A 19,405-nucleotide genomic window follows, 5' to 3' on the forward strand; every position below is an offset into this window, starting at 1 on the left:
ACAAAGGTTTGGAAAGAAAAGGATATCTAAGGAAAATGGGATTAAAGGAAGCTACATAGTGATTTCCAAGACAATTAATTAAAAATTGAAAACTTGAAATGAAACAAAATGACCAATTGGTAAGGTGCTAGCTAACCCAACATAACGCTTTTATTTGTTAGACCTAGATTGAAAGAATAAAAAAAAGAGAGAATTGTTTGTGTCTTTACCGCAACCTGCCATAGCTAAGAGATGGGAAAACATCTTCATAGTTCGGACCCCCCCCCCCCTTTCTTAAGGGGGGGATGACACCTTCCAAAAAAATGAAGAAGGGGGATCAGAAATTTTCATTAAAAAGGGGGGGATAGCAAGGAGGGGGATCGTTTAAGAAGGGGGGGTATGCCAAGAAGGGGGGGTATGCCAAGAAGGGGGATCAGTCCCCTTTCCGTACTATGATCTTAGAAACTTGGAAAGTCAAATTTAAAAATATGCACTACCGTCTAAAGTGCTGTACCTGAAATTACGAAAATTAAATTTACTAACATTGGAGAAAATACAGTTTGCTGAAGATTTCTGTACATACTCAAATTGTAATTATTGCTCCTTTAGGAATTAACGCTTGTAAAGAATAGTAATGAAATACCCTTACTTTCAAAATTACTTTGGAGCAGAATTAACAGAAGATGAGTACCAGGACGTCAAACATCCTTATGTTGAAATGTATACTCATGTAACCTTGAAAACTGTTCAAGCTGGTACATTATTTGGAACTTTATTATTTGGTCCATTGATTGCTTTGGCAAGAAAAGATACAAGAAATATGAAGGGGCTTGTTGCTAAAGTTGGCAAAGCTGGAAAAGTTGGCGCAGGAATAGGTTTAGTCACAGGTTAGTCGTCAACTAGTTTGAAAACCGCAGTATGTATACTTTTTTTGATAATAATGATTCCAACTAAAAAAATCTCTTTTTTTCAGATAGAACCTTACCAATGTAAGCAATGAAAAAAAGAAAGGAAAATAATGACTTTTTAATCATTTTCAGGTCCTGCTATGACTTATTCAAAGTTTAGAGATCAAACTTATGAGCAAGTATGGGATCGTGCATACAGAGTCAGAAAGAATCGCGGTCAAGTTAGAGCAGATCAAGGTTACATTGCCGGAGGAGTTATTGGTTCTCTCGTAACTACACTCACAGCTTCCAATCCCTTAGTTGGTGAGCTGGTTGGATCTTCAATTGGAATCCTTGGTGCTGCTTATTATACAAACATGTATTTACCAAAAAAAGAAAAGGAAGAGAAAAAGGAATAAAAGCTACCTCGATTTCAATATTGCTCACCCACAATTTCTTATAAAAGGAGGGATAGGATTATTATTGTTGGCACTGTTAATATCTAACCTATTTCCCTTCAGAACTCATGTGACAGTTTCTTTTAGCTAGTCAGTATTTTAAGAGAAATATATTATAATACACGCAAAAAGATGCAACACATTTTGTAATTATTTTATGCACCTTACAGTAGGATTATATATTTACTTGATTTTTGCAATTAGTATAAATTGGAAATACGTTAGTGCTTATACTTCAAAATTAAATTTCTCTCGCCATCTTAAATTAAAAGAAGGATTTGTTGAAAGTGAAATTTTCTTTGCCATTGTAGGTCGTTTTTCTTATTAACCTTTTGGTATTTTTTTCAACTTAAACATAAATTTATACCCAAGCCTTTAGAAGTATTAGCTAGATAAAAAATATATTTTAGTTTGTATATTTTGAATAAGAAAGAACTATTTTTTAAAGAAATGCTGTACGTTTTTTTATAAGAACAAACTATAAAAGAACATGAGGCTTTGAGGGCCAAATTGTTAAGAACTTAAGTTAAGAACATTTTAAGGCTTTGTAGACCCTAGAACACCCAATTTCTTAAAAAATGGACAAAAATACTCAAAAATTAGTGAACACAAGAACATGTTAAGAACATTTTTAAGTTTGAAACTCAAAAAGTTAAGAACTTCCGAAGGCTTCAAAATTTTTGGATGTTCTGATAAAAAACGTGTATGCTCTCACTCCCCTGCCTTCTACTTATGGGAGAAATTTCTTTTACATGATATCATTATATAAACTACAACCAATCAATCATATAAAAAAATTAATTAAAGAATAATGTGCTTGAAAATTCACTCTATAAAATATGGGTCAGAAGGACCGAGCATTTTGGTCAACTTGGTTTGGATTATTAATATTAACTCATTAATAGTTGCATGACTTGTCATTTTCTCACAGAAATTATATAGTTAAATTTTATAGATAACTCAAATTTGATAATTTGACATATAAATCTCTGGTGATTTTGGAAATGCTCATCTCCAAATGTTCCTTTTATTTAACCCTTTCTATTTTGCCTTTAAGGAATAAAAATACTAAAAAATACTAAAAAACAATATACAATGCAGTGGTTTCAAGGCGATGTCTCTGAAGCCATTCAAAAGGCTATTAGTGAACAGAAGATGTTCATTGTCTTTGTTCGAGGTACGTTTTTTTCTTGCCGATTAAATTTTGTGTAATCAATCTTCTCGGTGTGGGGTTATCAAATTCTGGTACTTTTAATTTGAGGTTTACAACCAAAACATAACCTTTAAAAGTATCAACTTTTATAGTTACATTGGATAAATCTGTTTTTCAATGCAATGCCCTGTAAAGCAACTATGTTTCTTGTGAAGAAGTAATCAACAGAACATTAACAATTTCTTTTCAGATGACAAAGAAGAATCACAGAAAATGGAAGAATTATGCAATTCAGATGAGGTTCCTTTTTTTTCATACAAAAATTTGCATCAAGCTTTTCTCTCCTGAGAGACAAATGAACATGTGATGTGAATTTTTATTAAATTTCAGTTTAGGGTCTTAAAGTTGCTTTTGATAAAGACAGCAGATAACTATTTTATAAATCACTTGCATCTAAAACGTTTAAACCAATAGACCACAGGTCATTCAGGCCAATAATACATATATTTCTAACTATCGTCACTTCTTTCTAGTATTAAAAGTTTGGTGATATAATTCCCTCTATTTTTGTTTTATTTTGTAGGTTAAGAACATTTGTACAGATGATCTTTGTGTAGCAATTAACATCACGGTGGATAGTGAAGCAGGTCAACAATTTGGTGCTATCTGTATCCTTTTCAAAAGCAAAAATTGACTCGTTCAAGCTTCACAAGTAGACTTTAGTGTAGCTGTTACCACTTCTTACATCAGTAAATATAACCACTTCTGCTGAGGGGAATTCCCTTCAATGGGAATAAAGTTTCGTGGTTTAAAATTTTTTTCATATCCCTGAATATTTTCAATAAGTGAAAAAAATTGGATTTGCAGCTTTGCCTTTTTTCGATACCTTGGAATCTCTTGAAAGACTGAAACTACTGTTAATTTGCATACTTTTGGATCTACCTGAGGTCCTATAAACCCTGGTATGTTCGTTCGTTCGTCCGTTCGTCCGTTCTTTCGTTATTAGCTTTTCTCGAGATTGAACCATAGGAATTTTCTGATCTTTTGTACAGCGATGTTTAATCATAAAATAAACCCTCGAAAATTGTGTGAATTTCAGCTAAAAACAATTTCTTTTTTCCATAAATGTAAGATTGTAAGACCATCATAGGTAAAAGCTTTTTGCGAAAAAGACTTCTCGGTTAAAAAAATGAATCTTTAGCTATAAGAACCATTATTCTTTTAAGCATATTACCTATTTTTTGACACGTTGTTTTTATGCTTGTTTAAATTGCAATTTTGGGCATAAAAGATGCTACGGATCGTAAAGGTTGGCTAACTACCACCTTTATTAGTTTTTTATAAGCATCTTTCAATAAAATGTCAAGCTTTCTCGAACTTAAATGGTTTTTTCTAAAGTTTATCATAAATTGAATCTTTTCCAAAGTAAAAAAATATTTAATTAGTTAAATATTATGTTCTTTAATATACCCTTGCTTTTTCATTTTGTATGTCAGTGCTTTTACAACTTAATGATTGTCATATCTCATTCAGATAGTCACTACTACCTACGAGGGTGTCGGCAAACGGACGAGACCGTACGGGACCCCATCCCCCTAGTGCCGGACACTGGGGAAAGGGTTTTAGGGTTTTCCGCTTCAAAAATTTTCAATTTCATGTTCAATGTTCTGTAGATTAACCAAGTAGGTCCATAAAAGTCTTGTTTGATTATTCATTCAGAACCATACAGGGACTGATAACATCAACCATAGACATCATTAAATCTCCATGTGGTTCACTTTACAAGTCATTAGCTGGCAATTCCAAATCTTCATAGCTAATGGCACGGACTTTATCCTCAAAGTTCGGTTTGTCTACTTTCAAATATTGCCAATCATAGAGATTGTCGTCATACGTTAATAACTCGATGTAATATTTCGCTCCTTTCACCAAATAACGTGTGCATGAAAACTCGCTAAATTAAAAGAAAGATTTAGAAACGAATACCTACTTTAGAGGTTTGTCACATTTTGTTATGTTACGTACTTTCCGCCATTATGAAAGCAAACGTTCGATTTGTGTAAGGAATCGTCCCTACTGATTCGAACATTTACTTCCTTAATGGGGGAAATTACGTAACCTACAAACAAGACATGAAAAATCCTCTATTATTTGAAGGAAAAATTTGGATAAATGGATCATTAAAAGCACTTCATCCTGCTTCATCTTCATTGCTTTTGATAGCTCAGGCTAGAGACGTTATGTGTCCAACCAAAGCCAATTTTTAGTACTAAATCATCGAAAAATGTGTATAGGCTAGGCTAGGCTCAGCCTTTATCTTACGCTAAATTATTCGTAATCATCTTAATTTCTTGAGTAATTTTCCAGGCTAGGTGCTTTTAATATGTTCTTAGTTTTGCCCGAATTTCATGCCTCGTTCATTTATTATGAAGTTTCCTTGAATTTGATCGGATGTTTTTTGTTATTTTACTGTATCTATACGGGTATCTCGTAGTCAGAGGATTGAAATAAGTGGCGTGGCTGGAATGAGAATCCGGGTGGTGAATTCTGAAATAAATTTACTGGGTACGCTAGCTAGTTAACCGAAAATACTTTTGTTGCAGTGATCAGAATTATACTCAAGACTAATGAGCAGACGAGAGTTAGCCTACGAGCCTACTCTGAAACACATCTTTATATTATATAAACTTGGACTATATTTTTATGGTGATCAGTTATATAAACCAAGAATTTCTGAGCTCACAAAATTTTATAACAAACTTACTCTTTTAGGCCACTATTCCCAGTGGAGCCTGTACAATAATATTTCGACGTTTCTGTCTCATCTTTGCCCATGTAAAGTTTTGCGAAATCGTTAGCCATCAAGTAGAATTTATATTCGCCTGTGCTTCTAGCTTGAAAAACGCTTTCCCATCGCATGCCATGTTGATCCCATGTTTTTGTGCGTTGAAAGAAAACATCCATATAAGTGATTGAGGTTGGGCTGTCTTGTTTGGCTCTGATAGCATTTTCAAAGTTATTGAAAGACAGTGTGTCCATCGATTGAAATATCGATACTTTGATGGGACCTTTATCTAAACGGAGATTTACAAGAAAATTTTGATCGAAAGAAAATTTTCTCCGACTTTTTTTTTCAATAAGGTTGATTCTCTTTTCCAACGCCGTCTGATCAATAAATTAGGGTTAAAAATGGAATGAAGCAATACTCAAAGAATATCTTCCCATTAAAGTAATGTCTTTAAGAGTAAGGCTGGACTTTAAAAATTCCAAAAATTTAAAAAGTCCAGCCTAATTAGAGGAATTATATCTTACCAAAATCGAAGACGATTTGCGCCGCTCTTGCTGTGCACGAACTTGTGAGGACCATATCCCATTCAGGAGCAATATTTCCTCCGTACGGCCCCACGCAACTGTCCTTTCCCCACTCCAAGAACCCACCTAAAAAAAGGTCGGTTCTCATTAAATTAAACGTTAAATTACATAAGAAGATATCGAAGATATTTCGTGCCTGTTCCTAGATACAATTCTTAGGTTTTTAGCGTCGTAAAGTAGCTTCCTAATAAAATTCGATTTTAGCGGGAGTTTGAGGCTTAGCTAGAAATAAACAAGAGCCGCCAAGTTGTGGATAGATACGTATACTATTATTTAAGTATAACCATGAGCATTAGTAAGAAAGGGAATGAGAGAGAATAATTATGATTTCGTTACCAAGAGTAGTTAAGTTAGAGCGATGACCGAATGGTCAAGACGTCAGCGTCGCTCCTTCAAACGTTCCGTCTTGTTCATAGATAACTGAACCCGAACCGGATGGCCGTGGACCCCGTGGAAACAAACGAAAGACTATCTAAAAGCTGAAAGTGATAGATTACTAAGCTATCCACGTTAAATATCGACCCAGAAAAAGTTACGAACTAATCTTCGCTTACGTGGATTTCTACGGAATTTCTTACGCTTGTCCAAATCCATAGCACTATAAGGACAATCCTGGATGTCAACAAGTTGGATGGGACCAGTAGTATCAGATGAAGGGCAGAGTATCTGTCCACTGCAAACATGCGTAATGACACCTGAAAAATTAACCATGATCATAGTGAATTGGCCGACCAGTATCTTTGCGTGATTATTAACCCTTTCCGTACCGATGTCGGCTTATGTCGACAAGAGCATTTCCGATTTCTTTGCCGGTGTCGGCATTTTCCGACATGAGCGACCACAAAGTTAAGATCACATTTAGCTTAATTTTCTGAAAATCATTTCAATCTCATCACCCTCTGGTGACGCCACTGTACCTTCATTTTTTCATGTCGAACCTTAAAAAATATGCACGGCAGTTAAAAGGTTAAAAAGAATACACGATTTTCGAATTCAAGTACATTAAACAAAACGAGTGACAAGCGGAAATTCTCTATATAAAATATTGATAGACCTTCTTATTTCTCATTTGAAATCCAAGTGTTCATTCAAATTTAAATGAGATCAAAGCAAAAACTAAAGCAAAAAAAACTAATTCGAGTCTGGCACATTATTTCACATTGGGCAGATTCTTTTACTTTTTTACTTTATTGTGTTTGATTAAACGAGAGAAAATTGACTAGAATTGATCTAGCATTGATCTATATTACTTCGAATAAATGAATTCTTTTAAACACCCCCTCGAATAAACGCCCCAAAAATATAAAATAAACGCCCGGGGCGTATAAAGAAAGTCAATCTATAATTCATGAGAAAAACAAAAAACTTTTATCAAATTCGTGTAAATATTCAAACAAAAGCTATGAAAATGTCTTCAATGCCTCACCAACAGTCATTATTTCACAGTGTTAATCCTTTGGCGGTGGGGGGGGGGGGGTAGTAACCTTTAGTGTTGTACTATTTGTTCGTAGATTAAAAAAAAAAGTTAAAGCTATAAAGATTAGACTCACCTGCCCAGCTTCGATCGAAATCAAAGTAAGCTGATACACTTGTGCACTTTAAGCTTGATATTGGATGCAGTTCAATATTACTTGTAGTGAAATCACATTCGTTGGCTCCTATTGGTGCGTAACAGTACCCGTCCGGATGCTTCAGTCGAGTTATTGAACTTTTACCTAAAAATACTTTTATACTTTAGGCGTACATACTGTACAAACTTTCGCGAGCAGAAACTTTTACGAGGTCAAAAAATCGCGTAATTTGCGACATTTACTTTCGCGAATTTAAGAAAAAAACATTTTTCGCGAGCAGAAAAGTAGTAAGACCTTCAAAGAAGATTTTGACCATATTTCAAAGAATGTGACTGTTTTGCCATTTTGTTTTTAGAAAAATGCATATGTAGTCCTCCCAATATTATTTGGGTAATGACTTTTTTACTACCTGATATTGCCACAGTAGTAGTGTCACAACATACGTATCATCTTTGTTTTGATTAAGTTGAGAGTTTTATTTCGTGTTTTTCAGGAGAAAAACTAAACTTGGGAAGTTTAGAAACCGAATGTTCTGTGCTCTACCTGCATGCTACGGCCGTCTATTTTCGAAACCTCTTTCCAGATCAAATACCTCCTTGAATTTGTCTCGTAAGCGAACCTACCTGTATCAAGGTGTCTCCATCCAGCTCGAGTCACATATTCATTTTGATCATCAATATCTTCATCTACAAGTTGACATTTGCTTTTCTCCAAGTCTGTTTCATCCTTATAGAAACTCACTGATTTACATTCTGTCTCTGTAACACAACGATCCACGCACGCCGCTTCTTCCTGCGTGTAGAACTCTTTATAGTGTGATGTAACATGGACTTTATCTGTATGTCTCAATATGAATTTTGCTAAACGAGTGTCTTCGAGTCTTAAGATGTTGTGAGCAGAGATTATATCGAGATAGAAAAAGAGTTGAAAGAGTAAGTCCTTGTATCTCATCATTCTTTTCGTTCATCAAATAATTGAAATATTTTCGATGGTCACTTTCGATGGTTATTTCATCTTGTTTCGACAATGTTTAGGTATCCCTTTATATATTTTCGTGAATTTATTTACCAATATACTCAAAATGATTCGTTTAGCATTTTTCTCATTACCAAGATAATGTTTTCATGTATGACTTCTTTTTTTCACCAAGAACTTGCCTAGAAGCTGTCTTACCCAAATCTGGAATAAAATGAAATGAAATTGAAAAAATGTCTGAAAAAATGTTTGATTGTATAGAGAGAAATTGCTGTCAGAACATCTTCTTAGAGAGTCTATTCAAAAATTGCATCTGCCGGTATTTTGGCGAGAGAATTGAATACGTCCAATCTTTTGGGGCCGTCTCATTTGCTTCGCTACCATGTCGATTTAAAAGTTGAAAGGGAAATGACAAAATTTCACAATATGACACCCATGTTTTTTCCTTCATTAAATATTTGGAATATTTTCCATGGTCACAATACCTCCTGTTGTTGTGAATTCAATAGTTTTGAACGCTTCATTTGAATCATTTTAATCGAAAGCAACTCAGCACCCTAGCTATACAATACATGTCGTCTGGAAATTTTGTTTTTCGAAAATTAGAATATTATGTTATAACATTTAACCTATTTTTACACCCAAACACATGATTCGTGAATGACTTGTTTTTGGAAGAATAATTTCAAAATAGATATCAATTAGACAGAACATAAGAACACCTTCAGAAATGCTGATTTTTAACCACTGACAGATACTTACCCCCTTATGTTTCAACACTTCTTTCTCACAGACCCGTTTGAACACCTTCCTACTGGAACAATTGGACAAAACTTCGTCCCCAGAGGAAAATTATATATATTTCAATTTTTGTCCACACTGAAAATGATCAAATAAACAAATCCTCACTGCGACACATTGCGCTATTTTTTTCATCCCACTGAATTTTTAACTTGAAAACAGTGGAATTCAAATCCCCAGCCATAAAAAACATGGGTGTATCAATCCCCGTCGAGTCAGTTATTTTAACCCCCACTGGCTAAAAGGACTGCACGTACGGTGTAGAGGTCGGTAACCTCCCCCCCCCTGGGATTTTTTTCTGATTTTTTCCATAAAAGTAGGTTGTCAGTATAGGTAAAAGATGGCTGAAGCAGATTTTTGAAAGAAAAAAAATTCTCTGCTCAAAAAATGAATCATCATCTATAAAAATCATTTTTTATAAGCATAGGTCGATGTTCCTAATCATTTTAAGTAAGCGAAATTGCAATTCTGAACAACTTTTTTTAAATGGGTATGTGATTTGGGTCTATTAACATTGCTTTCAAGTTAGAAGAATTAGCTTGATCTTTATTTATAAGCATATTGCTAATTAATTATTCACAAGCTTTCTTGGTGATTGGCTCATTCTTATTTTCTAATTTTTTGCTCGATACCTAGCACTTGTTAAAATTTCAAGTCTATAGCATTTTCCAATCACTAGATACCTGGGGCTGATATATAAGCAAAAAGGGCAAATTTTGATCGGTCTGTAAAATATACGATACCAGCAGATAGCAATAATATACATGTCACGTGGAGTTGCCTTACAAAATTTGAGCAAAAAAAAGTTTTAGGGGATGGTCCTACTTTGGCATTTTCAAAGAATGATGACGTATCAATTATGCCGAAATTTTCATTAAAGATGCCAATTCATATTTAGTGCACATTCACAAAATTTAAGTCAATAGGGTAAATACATCAAAAGTTTTTTTTATGGGGGCCTCCTTGCACCCCCCCCCCCTCCAAGATGTGTTAAATGTTCTTTAGATTGACCAGGCTGGTCCATAAAAGTTACCCTTATTAGTTTTAAGAATTCCTTGACACAATTTCAATCAGATCCCATTGCATTTTTACCATGCACCTTCTTCATTGAGAATGATGGCATCCCTGCTGCAATCTTCCCTACCATGGAAAAAGACAAATTTGTTGAGAAAACTGAAGAGCTAATGGCGGTATGTAGCATTTTTTGGGTATAATATAACTAGCCTTCAATAGCTTTCATTTCAAGTTATTGGAAACTCAGAAGTGTTCCAACTGTTTCAAGTAATATTCCGCTACTCGGGTCCCCTCTAAAACCACGAGTTCCTCCTAGGGTGCCTTTTTCTGAAATGTATTGGAAAAAAAGGAGAACTCAAAGAAAACTTTAGAGTTTCAGTACCATTCAAAATCGAGTCCCACTCAGTACAGTATACACTTTTCAAACCTCCGTACCACATTTTTGCCAGTTGCAAGGGTAATATGAAATTGATTATATCCTCCTCTATGTTTTTTCAAGGTGGTAAGAAAATTGAAAATTGGTGAATCCCAGAAACCAGCTTCAGAAGCACAACAGCAAGACTCACCTTCAGAAACCACAAGCAGCGATGCAGTTGGAAATAAAGTAAGTTTAGTAAGGAACTCTATAATATTAAAAGAAGCAATTGTAACCAATTAATTTTATATTTTGCACCTTTAGGCAAAATAAAGAAATGTCTTGTTTCAGGAAATCGGCCGGGTGAACTTTTTAAGAGAGTCGCCCGGCCGCAAAAGAAAATATCAAGACTATAAGAAAAATCTAAAAATCTAAAAAAGATATTTTTATGCGGCAGGCCGGATGAGTTTTTTTCGTCACCCACATTTCCGGAATAAAGTTTTTTTTTGGTCTTACAACACCCCAGTAATTGGACTCTAAATTTTAAGATTCCATCAAGTAGAGTACGATTGACATCAAACTCTTTCTGAGCCGTAACGAACTTCAAGTTGCTATATCTCTTCAGATCTCTTCACTGTTTTACTAAGACCATTTCTGTCCGTTCCTGCTTTGAAAAATAGTTGTTTCTAACCAAATTTTGGGGATTAGGTTTTTCGTCTGTCTTTGTGTTTTCGAGCTAAATACAAGCGGCTGCGTCCCACGAAATATGTTGAGGATCTTGACACTTAAAAAGTATAAGATGCTTTGCTTTTTCTTTAATATCAATTTATCACCTGATCTTTGTAGGAGCCAACAAACTCAACTTCTGCTAGCGAAGAAGAACTCACAAAGAAAGAAAAAGCAGACCTCTTGATCTTAAAAGCAAAAGCTAAAAAAGCTCAGAAAGAAAAACAAGTATATCTTATTTCTTCACTTTACAATTCTCCCTTCTCTAACTCTCCACTCTAAATGTAAAGGCTATCGCACCCTTGTCCCAAAAAAATTTCAAATTTCAATTTCAACGAATGAGGAATCAATAAAGAAGACTTTTAACATTTTCGGAATTCAAATATTATCTCAGCGTGATTGTTTTACTTTAGCCAATCGTCGTGCTCAAAAGGTCATTTGATATTCATCCCAATGCTAGAAGAAAAAAAGCTCCAAGCGGTTCATGGACTTGTGTAAATTCTCGTACAAACCTATGGTCTTTAGAGTGCATACGTATCAGTCTAGTAATTAGAATATGCATAGAGTTGAGTCTCTTTATTTATGAATGTTATTGATTTTAAAGATCTTTTTCTTTTTACTCTTTTTCATTTAGGAGGCAAGAGAGCGTGAACAAAAACGAAGAGACGAAGGGCGCGAGCTTAGTCACGCAAGACGTGATCTAGCAGAACGACAAGCCAAACAACTAGCGGACGATCTCGCTAAGAGGCGGGAGGAAGAACGAGCCGCGCGGGAACGAGTAAAACAACAGATCAAACAAGACCGTGAAGACAAAGTAGCGAGATTTGAAGCCGAGAAAAAAGCACGAGAGGAGACAAAACAACAAAAAGTTGCAAAAAAAGATGCAGAGAAAGAAGCGAAAGCACAAGCTGTAAAGGCGGCAAGAGAGTAAGTCAATCACTAGGATTCTGATCTAATTAGACTAATTCACTTGAGAGTGGTTGGGATCGAAAATGGTGAACTCATAAAGTGGAAGGACTTTAATTTCATCCTGTTCGAGCTGAGAAAGAGTACGAGTCGACAGTTATTTCCGAACGGAAATCAATTATTGAATCCTACAGATATTTTGAGACCATTTCAGAAAGTGACTTGATTCTTTATCATAAATGTTTATAGAGAAATTTTAAGATAAAATATTTCACATTTTTCATTCTTCATCTTTATTTACAGTCAACTTTCTCTCTCTAATTCGAACCTCTATTATTCGAATCTTTTTGTAATTCGAACTAAAATAATGATACCCTCAGCTTGAAAGTAGTAAAAATTAGTCTCTGTAAGTCGAATCTTTCTCTAATTCGAAGAAAATGTTTGGCCCCGTTAAGATCGAATTAGAGAGAGTCAACTAACTATACTTCAAGCTTGATGGTTTCAGATTGAAACCGAAGGGGTTAGAGAGGTATCTCCAACCTTTCTCAAGCAATAAAATATTAAGCCTTAAGTTTGCCCTGCATTTGGAAATTTTGTTTAAAAAACACGCGGGTCACGTGTTTTGGATGGGAAATAAGTGGTTTAATTTCACATCCAGGAGTTTCGGATCTAGTCCCATCGGGGCTTTGAAATAAATGGTGGTACCCTTGTTGCTTAAACAACTGTAAAACATTTTTTACTTTTTTCCAGCGCGGCAGCTCGTATACAGTTTCGACTACCTGACGGTTCAACATCATACAAACAATTTCCTTCTGATGCCAAATTCATTGTTGTTGTCAATCACGTAACAAAGGTAAAGGCAACTCCCTCTAATTCGAATCTCTATTGTTCGAATCTTTCTGTCGCTCGAACTAAAACATTGGTCCCCTCAGCAGCTGGAAAGTGGTTTAAAAATTACTGTCTGTAATTCAAATATTTCTCTAATTCGAAGAAAGCTTTTGGTCACTTGAAGATCGAATTAGAGGGAGTCTAATTCTCATCCCATCATCGTAGTGTTCTAGTGTGTTGGTTCCCCTCTCGAAAAAGGTAAACAACGAAAAAACGATCGCACGAACTTACTATATTATACTTTTAATACTTCCAGGAACTGGCGCCCCACATTCCAATTGTTCGTTTAACAACAGTCTACCCAAAACACGAATACACACAAGAAGATCATTCAAAGTCCTTACGTGACCTTGGCCTCTCTCCAAACGCGTCCGTTATCGTTTCACACGTAAGAAATCAGGGCATTCTATGCCGAGTGGGCTCCACATATTTTTTTAATTTCCTTTTTATTAAAGAAGAAATACCCTGTTATGTTATGTTCATCTGAAAATTCTCAAACCATTTTACTAATTGCTGTTAAGTGTTATTTGTTTGTAATTATACTGTAAGGGTTGTTTATAATTACATACAGTAGTCTTCACATAACTTGAGCCTCTTTATACAGTGGCGGATCTAAAGAGGTTCCAGATCTACGACGGAGAGTCTTCATTTCCATATAAGGAGTATGGAAAAAGAAACACTCTCCATCATAAATTTTGATCCCTCCCCTGAGATCTTCTTAACTCTAAAAGATTTCCTGTCCCTTAAGTTAACCCTTATAAACCAGTTTTCATAAGTCGAATCAATCAATAACTCAAACTGACTTCAAATCTATGTGCATGTTTCAGTCCACTGTATTTTCAGATAATTCATAATTTCCATCTTTTTTTATCAGGGTCGCGCGTCTTCATCTTCATCCTCCTCACTCAATCCAATCTCCATTCTTATGACAGTTTTGGCGCCCCTTCTAGCTCTCATCTATTGGTTCTTTTCACTCTTCAAATCTACACCGACCACCACAACACCTAATGACGCGCCATCTGCTCAACAACAAGAACCTTCTTCTATCTCGACAAACGACCATAGGTATTGTTTGACAGTTCGTTACTTATTTGCCAGATGTAATTAATAATTTTCTGAGGAGATCGTTAAAAGATTGAAAATCAGCTTATATAAAAAAACAATCGAAATAAGGCTCTTCATATAGGAGATCTCTTGGCCTGGGGCAAGGAAAAGAAAAAAAACTGTGTGCTCGAAGTGATAAATGCTTCAATGAGAAAAATACCTGGTGCGCCACAAAAAAGTTTCTCTCTTTGAAACTAATTTTCTCGAAATCTAAAAATTTTAAAAGAACCTTCCTACTTCGTTGGAAAGAAGAAAGATTTTGGTGGCTCATTTATTAAATTCGATTGATTAGATCAAATGCTTAATTGAACAAAGAATTTACTTTCAAAAAGTGCTCGAAAACGTTAAAAATCGACCTATCAAAATTTTAAAGATCGGAAATCGCAATAGTCTTTACGTGATTAAGAGCATTTTTCAGTAATCTTCATCAAATCACTTTAATTTGATTGAATGAAGTCTTTGTAATGCTGGATGTACCTCGAAACCCATATTTAATGTATTTTTAATTGTAATTCAACCTTCCCTTTATATAACAAAGGTCATTTATACAGCTAATCGCACGATGAGTTATTTTTTCTCGCGCCCTTTCAAAGAGAGCAATTAATCGTTAATTGCATTCTGTAGAGAGCAATTAATCGTTAATCACACTCTTCAATGACGGGCCAATGTTTACAAAATCGATTTTAATGTTTTTTCTTACATTTTTATTATCGAACAGTTTAATTGCATTCGAAATTAATTTTGTGAGAAAGAAAATCTATAAGCAAAAGTGAGAAAAACCAACATAAAGAGAAGAGAAAAATGTAAACTTTCAGTCTAATTTTCTTTCCTGACGGGGAAAAAGGCAGTGAAACTGATTGTGCGATTAGCTCGTAATCACATGATAACTCGTGCAATTATTCTCGAATTACACTCGTTATCATGTGATTACATATACTAATTATCATTTTTAATGACTGAAACGGAAATAATGATGCATCATGTAATTATGCTTCTGTTTAATTTGATAGGTCGATTTTTAACGTTTTTGACCACTTTCAGAAAGTTATTTTTTTATTCAATTGAGCATAACTTTCGATCTAATGAACCGAATTCAAACAATGACCCATCAAAATTTAGGTTTATCTTTCTTCTCTCCACCGGAATATGTATGGTAATTTTAAGACTTTTAGATTCGAGAAAATTAGTTTTAAAAAGGGAAACTTTTTTGTGGCGCACCTGGTATTTATGATGATGCAGTTTCGAATGGCGCCCTTTGAAATTTTTAGAATGCGGCTATATTTTTCTAAGTTTTTTATGTTTCAACCATCAAACGATATTGCCGACCGTCAAATGATATTTCCGACCATCACGCTAAGATATTGCCGACCATTAAAAGATATTTCCAACCGTATAAAGAAAAGAATTCGCGGCGTCGCACGCCGGTTAAGCTGTAGCTGAACGCACTAAAAGTTCTTTGGATGTTGAAGGTGGCTTAAAAGCACGATATAATATAAGAAAATGAATCTCAAAGTCTGAATACAAAACCTTCAAAGTTTGACTCTAGTCCTCCCCTGGGTGGCTTATCTTTTAACCATATTTGGATTGTGTACTGTCCCCGTGACTTAATTCTTTGTTTTTAAATCTGCAAGTAGATTTTTGCACCTGGTATTTATGATAATTTTCCAGCCTACAAATTTAAATTTAAATTTTTGTTGTTGTTTGGTACTGAAAGTATCAGAAGTCCACATTGCTTTCTCTCGAGGCTTGATGACTAACTTTTCACGATTTCTGTCTGTTTACGCATTTTCCCTTCTGTTCGAATAATCTTATTTGCTTTATAGGGATGCGTCAGTACGGAGGCGTAATTTGGGCGGTGGATCTAACATCAGGCGTTTATATGACGACAAGCCAGATGATGAAGACAACGCCACATGGAATGGAAATTCAACACAACAAATGTAGTAGAAAAGATATTCAAATTGTCAGTAGTAAGATAAGATTTATTTTAATTGTTTTGTTTGTTTGTCTGTTACCAGAAATAGTATGTTTTTGGTTAATAATTTATCAAATGGAAAAATTGGTTGAAAACCCAGCGACATCCGAATTGGCCAGTGTTGGTTGGTAAAAGGGAGTTGTTGGTTCCATTGGATGCTGAAAGATTGTTAAAGACAATTAATGGTAGTTTGATTTTTAGATACATAGAACACTCTTCCATTATTTTGAAATTTGAAGGAATTGGGCCGTTAAAAATCATGAAATAATCTCTTTGGAGACTTTTTGAAACTTACTACCTACTGTTAATGAATAAAATGATATAATGCTACCCAACAAGACATTTTTAACTGAAGATTAAAATGGCGACAGAAATTGAGGAACCAATTGAAGCAACCAAGGTCAAAATAAGAATATATTAAACTCCTGAAAATTGGACAAAATCGCACGGTTGTCTATACGGTATTAAGAATTATTCGTTGTGTAATGGTTTATGAAACTTCGAGGTTCGATTTTCTGCGAATGCAAAACACTCTTTAAACCTATTAAAAACCATTATGAACATTTTGTATCTTTATCAATAAAATATGCAGTAGATGTTGGTTTCCAAATTTATCATTATTTATATTTTGAATTTTACGGTATAATTATATTAGCATATAATATAAATTTTTACGTTATATTTTGGAAGTTTTTCTCGCCTTTCGTAAAACAAAATGATTATCCAATTATCGCAACAAATATGCGGGGAGCTTCTAAATGATCATAATATGTATAGTGTAGAGAAGACTATTATTATGGATCTAACTTTTTTTTCCAAATTTCATAATGTGGCTACGTTGCGAGAGATTTATTTTGTATTTTCAGGTAGTTTTCATTTGCAGAACTTAGGTTATGTTTTTAAATAAACAACGTCAATTTTCAAGTCTAAGCCTAAACTTGAAAATTAACGCTAAAGGTTTTAGTTTTACATAACTTTCCCATTAATCTTCCACAAATTTTCTCCCCTTCGCTATTATGAATTTGTTGTCGAATTTGCTGGAAATATTTTTTATATATTATGATAACTTGATATCTATATTGTATAAAATTTGATAAATCAATCACGCAAACTACAATGAAAATATAGATTATAAAAGCTATAAATTATGAATCAACGAAACTTATATCTTTTTCATTTTTATGGGCTTCTTGATCCAAAAACGCAAATTTTTAACAATTTTTTTTGCTATCAAATTTATTATGGGTATTATCAAGGAAATGAAGGCCTCTTTTAATATATTCGGATGTCTATTTTACAGTTTGTTTGATTTTTTATATAGTTAAACTAACATATTCAGTCCAGCAAATTTTGGAACCTGGCTGAACCTTCTGACTGTTTGTAACATAAATTTCAAAGCAAAAGTGGTTTTCCTCATTGGAATTTGGCTGGAAAGTCACCATCCAACTTTTTGATGAAATAAAAATTTTCTGTTTTTGTGGTTTAAAATGTAAATAGTAGTAGTTGTTGAGCAAAGTCCAAAGAATGTTTACAATGACCATTCTTCCAATGTTTGTTGATTAAAGTAGTATTGCATATTTATGGACAGATTGACAGTAAGCTCAATTTCGCGGATAAGCCTGATTTCTTGAATGGGCTCAGTGAAATTCAATCCTTCGAAATTCTACCCTATTAAAGTTTCTGCAAATTCAGTCAAAAATGAAATTTTTGTAAATTACGTTGCTGATAGACCGATGTGTATACAAAAGTACATCTTTCCCGTGTGAGGGAAAAAGGTTACGGGTAATAACAAGGAGATTGCACTGAACAGAACTTCGGAGTAATAAGGATAACCATGAAGGTAATAAAAACGAGAGAAACGTCTCGGTAATAACCAGCTAAATGTTCGCTCAAATCTTTTATAAATCTATTCAAAGCAGCTGTCCTTTGATGTACCATCATTGGAAGCAAAAATATCAATTTATAACTTCATAAGAACAGAGAGAGGTTATTCCGGTGATTTTGAAAAACTTAATTTTGCGGAAAATCCTTGTTAAAATGCGATTCAAAATAGTTTTGACTGATTGTAAGTTTTGTTTTGTTTTTAAGTAAGAGTGATATCGTTTGCTTACTCATCAATTTTAATTTACAAGCTTTTTCACTTTGAATTCACATGGATGTGGAGCAAGATTGGTCAGAAAGAGGAAAAGAAAAACAATATTTTGAAAAAGAAACTTTATATGGGGTACCCTCGCCATTTTATGATTTTCGTATAGAAATTGGAAGTGTCGATGTTTTAGAAAGGACAAGGTTTCAAATGACTCGGATTTCTCTTTTCATAATCTTTCCTCCATTTCTTTCACTAAAATGAAGAAGGTCAACTGCCACTGAGAAGACAAAAGTTTTCCACATCGTTAACAAGTTGAATTACATGTTTTTTTTTAATAAGCAATTATATATGAGGCTCGCATTATGATTAGGCCATTGTTTAGGTACTAAAAACTGAATCTACATAAGTATGCTTATAAACTTTATGCTTATATAGAAAACATGTTAAGGTCCTCGACTTAAAATTACCGGCAGCCGAAAAAAACGTACACAAACCTCTATAGCTCGAATATCTCCTTAACTCTAGCAAGGTTTTATTGTCCCTTTGGGGTTTTATAAACCATTCTACGTAACTCGAAATTTCCAGCACTCGTATTCAAGGTAGGGTGACTGTAATGTAGAGTTTAGTTCTCGGGCCCCCGAATTCTTAAAAAAGGTCGTCTAGACATGATAAAAATTGATACGTTTATCCTAAATTGATGTATTTATTCTTGGAGACTCATAATTTGTGAAATATTTTTTTGAAAAATGTAATAGGGGCCCCCGTAATAGGCATTTTTTGAATATTAATTCGCCCCGATTAGTACTCCTTTTGAAAGATATTTTTCTATTTTGAAAATTCGAAATAATCTGTTATTGCTGTTAATGTATTTGAAATCGTTGAAATGGAATTCTTTATGTACCATATTTTATCATATTTAAGCCCCTTTTTTATTTCATTTTTCTCATAATAGTTTTGAGAATGAATTTTATCACATAAAAAATGTACCTTTATGATAAAGTTGAGAATTGGGTTACGGGATATATTTTTTGTTTCGTATCAAAGAGATTTATGAAATTTTCCTTAACTCTTTGGCCTAACTTTCATCGTCAGGTACACGTTTTTTTTTTTTTAAGAAACTAGTTTTACCAAGCAGCCTCAATGTTTCTTAAA

General features: G+C 34.2%; 3 protein-coding genes across 5 annotated transcripts; 2 read left to right on the forward strand and 1 right to left on the reverse strand.

Moving 5' to 3' along the window:
- Positions 1 to 554: 554 nt before the first annotated feature.
- Positions 555 to 1,818, forward strand: LOC136817904 (uncharacterized). The gene is made up of 2 exons (XM_067074235.1): positions 555 to 866; positions 1,020 to 1,818. The coding sequence occupies exons 1-2, from the start codon at positions 614 to 616 to the stop codon at positions 1,283 to 1,285; spliced, it is 519 nt and encodes a 172-aa protein (XP_066930336.1). The 5' UTR covers positions 555 to 613; the 3' UTR covers positions 1,286 to 1,818.
- A 565-nt stretch (positions 1,819 to 2,383) lies between these two features.
- LOC136817971 (UBX domain-containing protein 4-like) lies at positions 2,384 to 17,325 on the forward strand. The gene is made up of 11 exons (XM_067074321.1): positions 2,384 to 2,501; positions 2,728 to 2,777; positions 3,061 to 3,145; positions 10,271 to 10,386; positions 10,710 to 10,814; positions 11,412 to 11,519; positions 11,926 to 12,218; positions 12,948 to 13,050; positions 13,342 to 13,473; positions 13,960 to 14,150; positions 16,013 to 17,325. Exons 1-11 carry the CDS (start codon positions 2,420 to 2,422, stop codon positions 16,131 to 16,133), a joined length of 1,386 nt encoding a protein of 461 aa, XP_066930422.1. The 5' UTR covers positions 2,384 to 2,419; the 3' UTR covers positions 16,134 to 17,325.
- LOC136817972 (uncharacterized) lies at positions 3,460 to 8,679 on the reverse strand. Of its 3 annotated transcripts, none has more exons than XM_067074324.1 (6): positions 8,044 to 8,679; positions 7,400 to 7,564; positions 6,428 to 6,544; positions 5,790 to 5,915; positions 5,242 to 5,551; positions 3,460 to 4,431 (listed from the first exon to the last, which is right to left on the reverse strand). In XM_067074324.1, the coding sequence occupies exons 1-6, from the start codon at positions 8,372 to 8,374 to the stop codon at positions 4,257 to 4,259; spliced, it is 1,224 nt and encodes a 407-aa protein (XP_066930425.1). In that variant the 5' UTR covers positions 8,375 to 8,679; the 3' UTR covers positions 3,460 to 4,256. The 3 variants fall into 3 exon arrangements, with proteins under 3 accessions (XP_066930425.1, XP_066930424.1, XP_066930426.1); XM_067074323.1 differs by having other exon boundaries at positions 6,404 to 6,544; positions 8,044 to 8,677; XM_067074325.1 differs by lacking the exon at positions 5,790 to 5,915 and having other exon boundaries at positions 6,404 to 6,544; positions 8,044 to 8,677.
- Positions 17,326 to 19,405: the final 2,080 nt, after the last annotated feature.

This window comes from Clytia hemisphaerica, unplaced genomic scaffold (assembly GCF_902728285.1).
Source record: "Clytia hemisphaerica strain Z4C2 unplaced genomic scaffold, Clytia hemisphaerica genome assembly, whole genome shotgun sequence".
Taxonomy (NCBI): Eukaryota; Metazoa; Cnidaria; class Hydrozoa; order Leptothecata; family Clytiidae; genus Clytia; species Clytia hemisphaerica.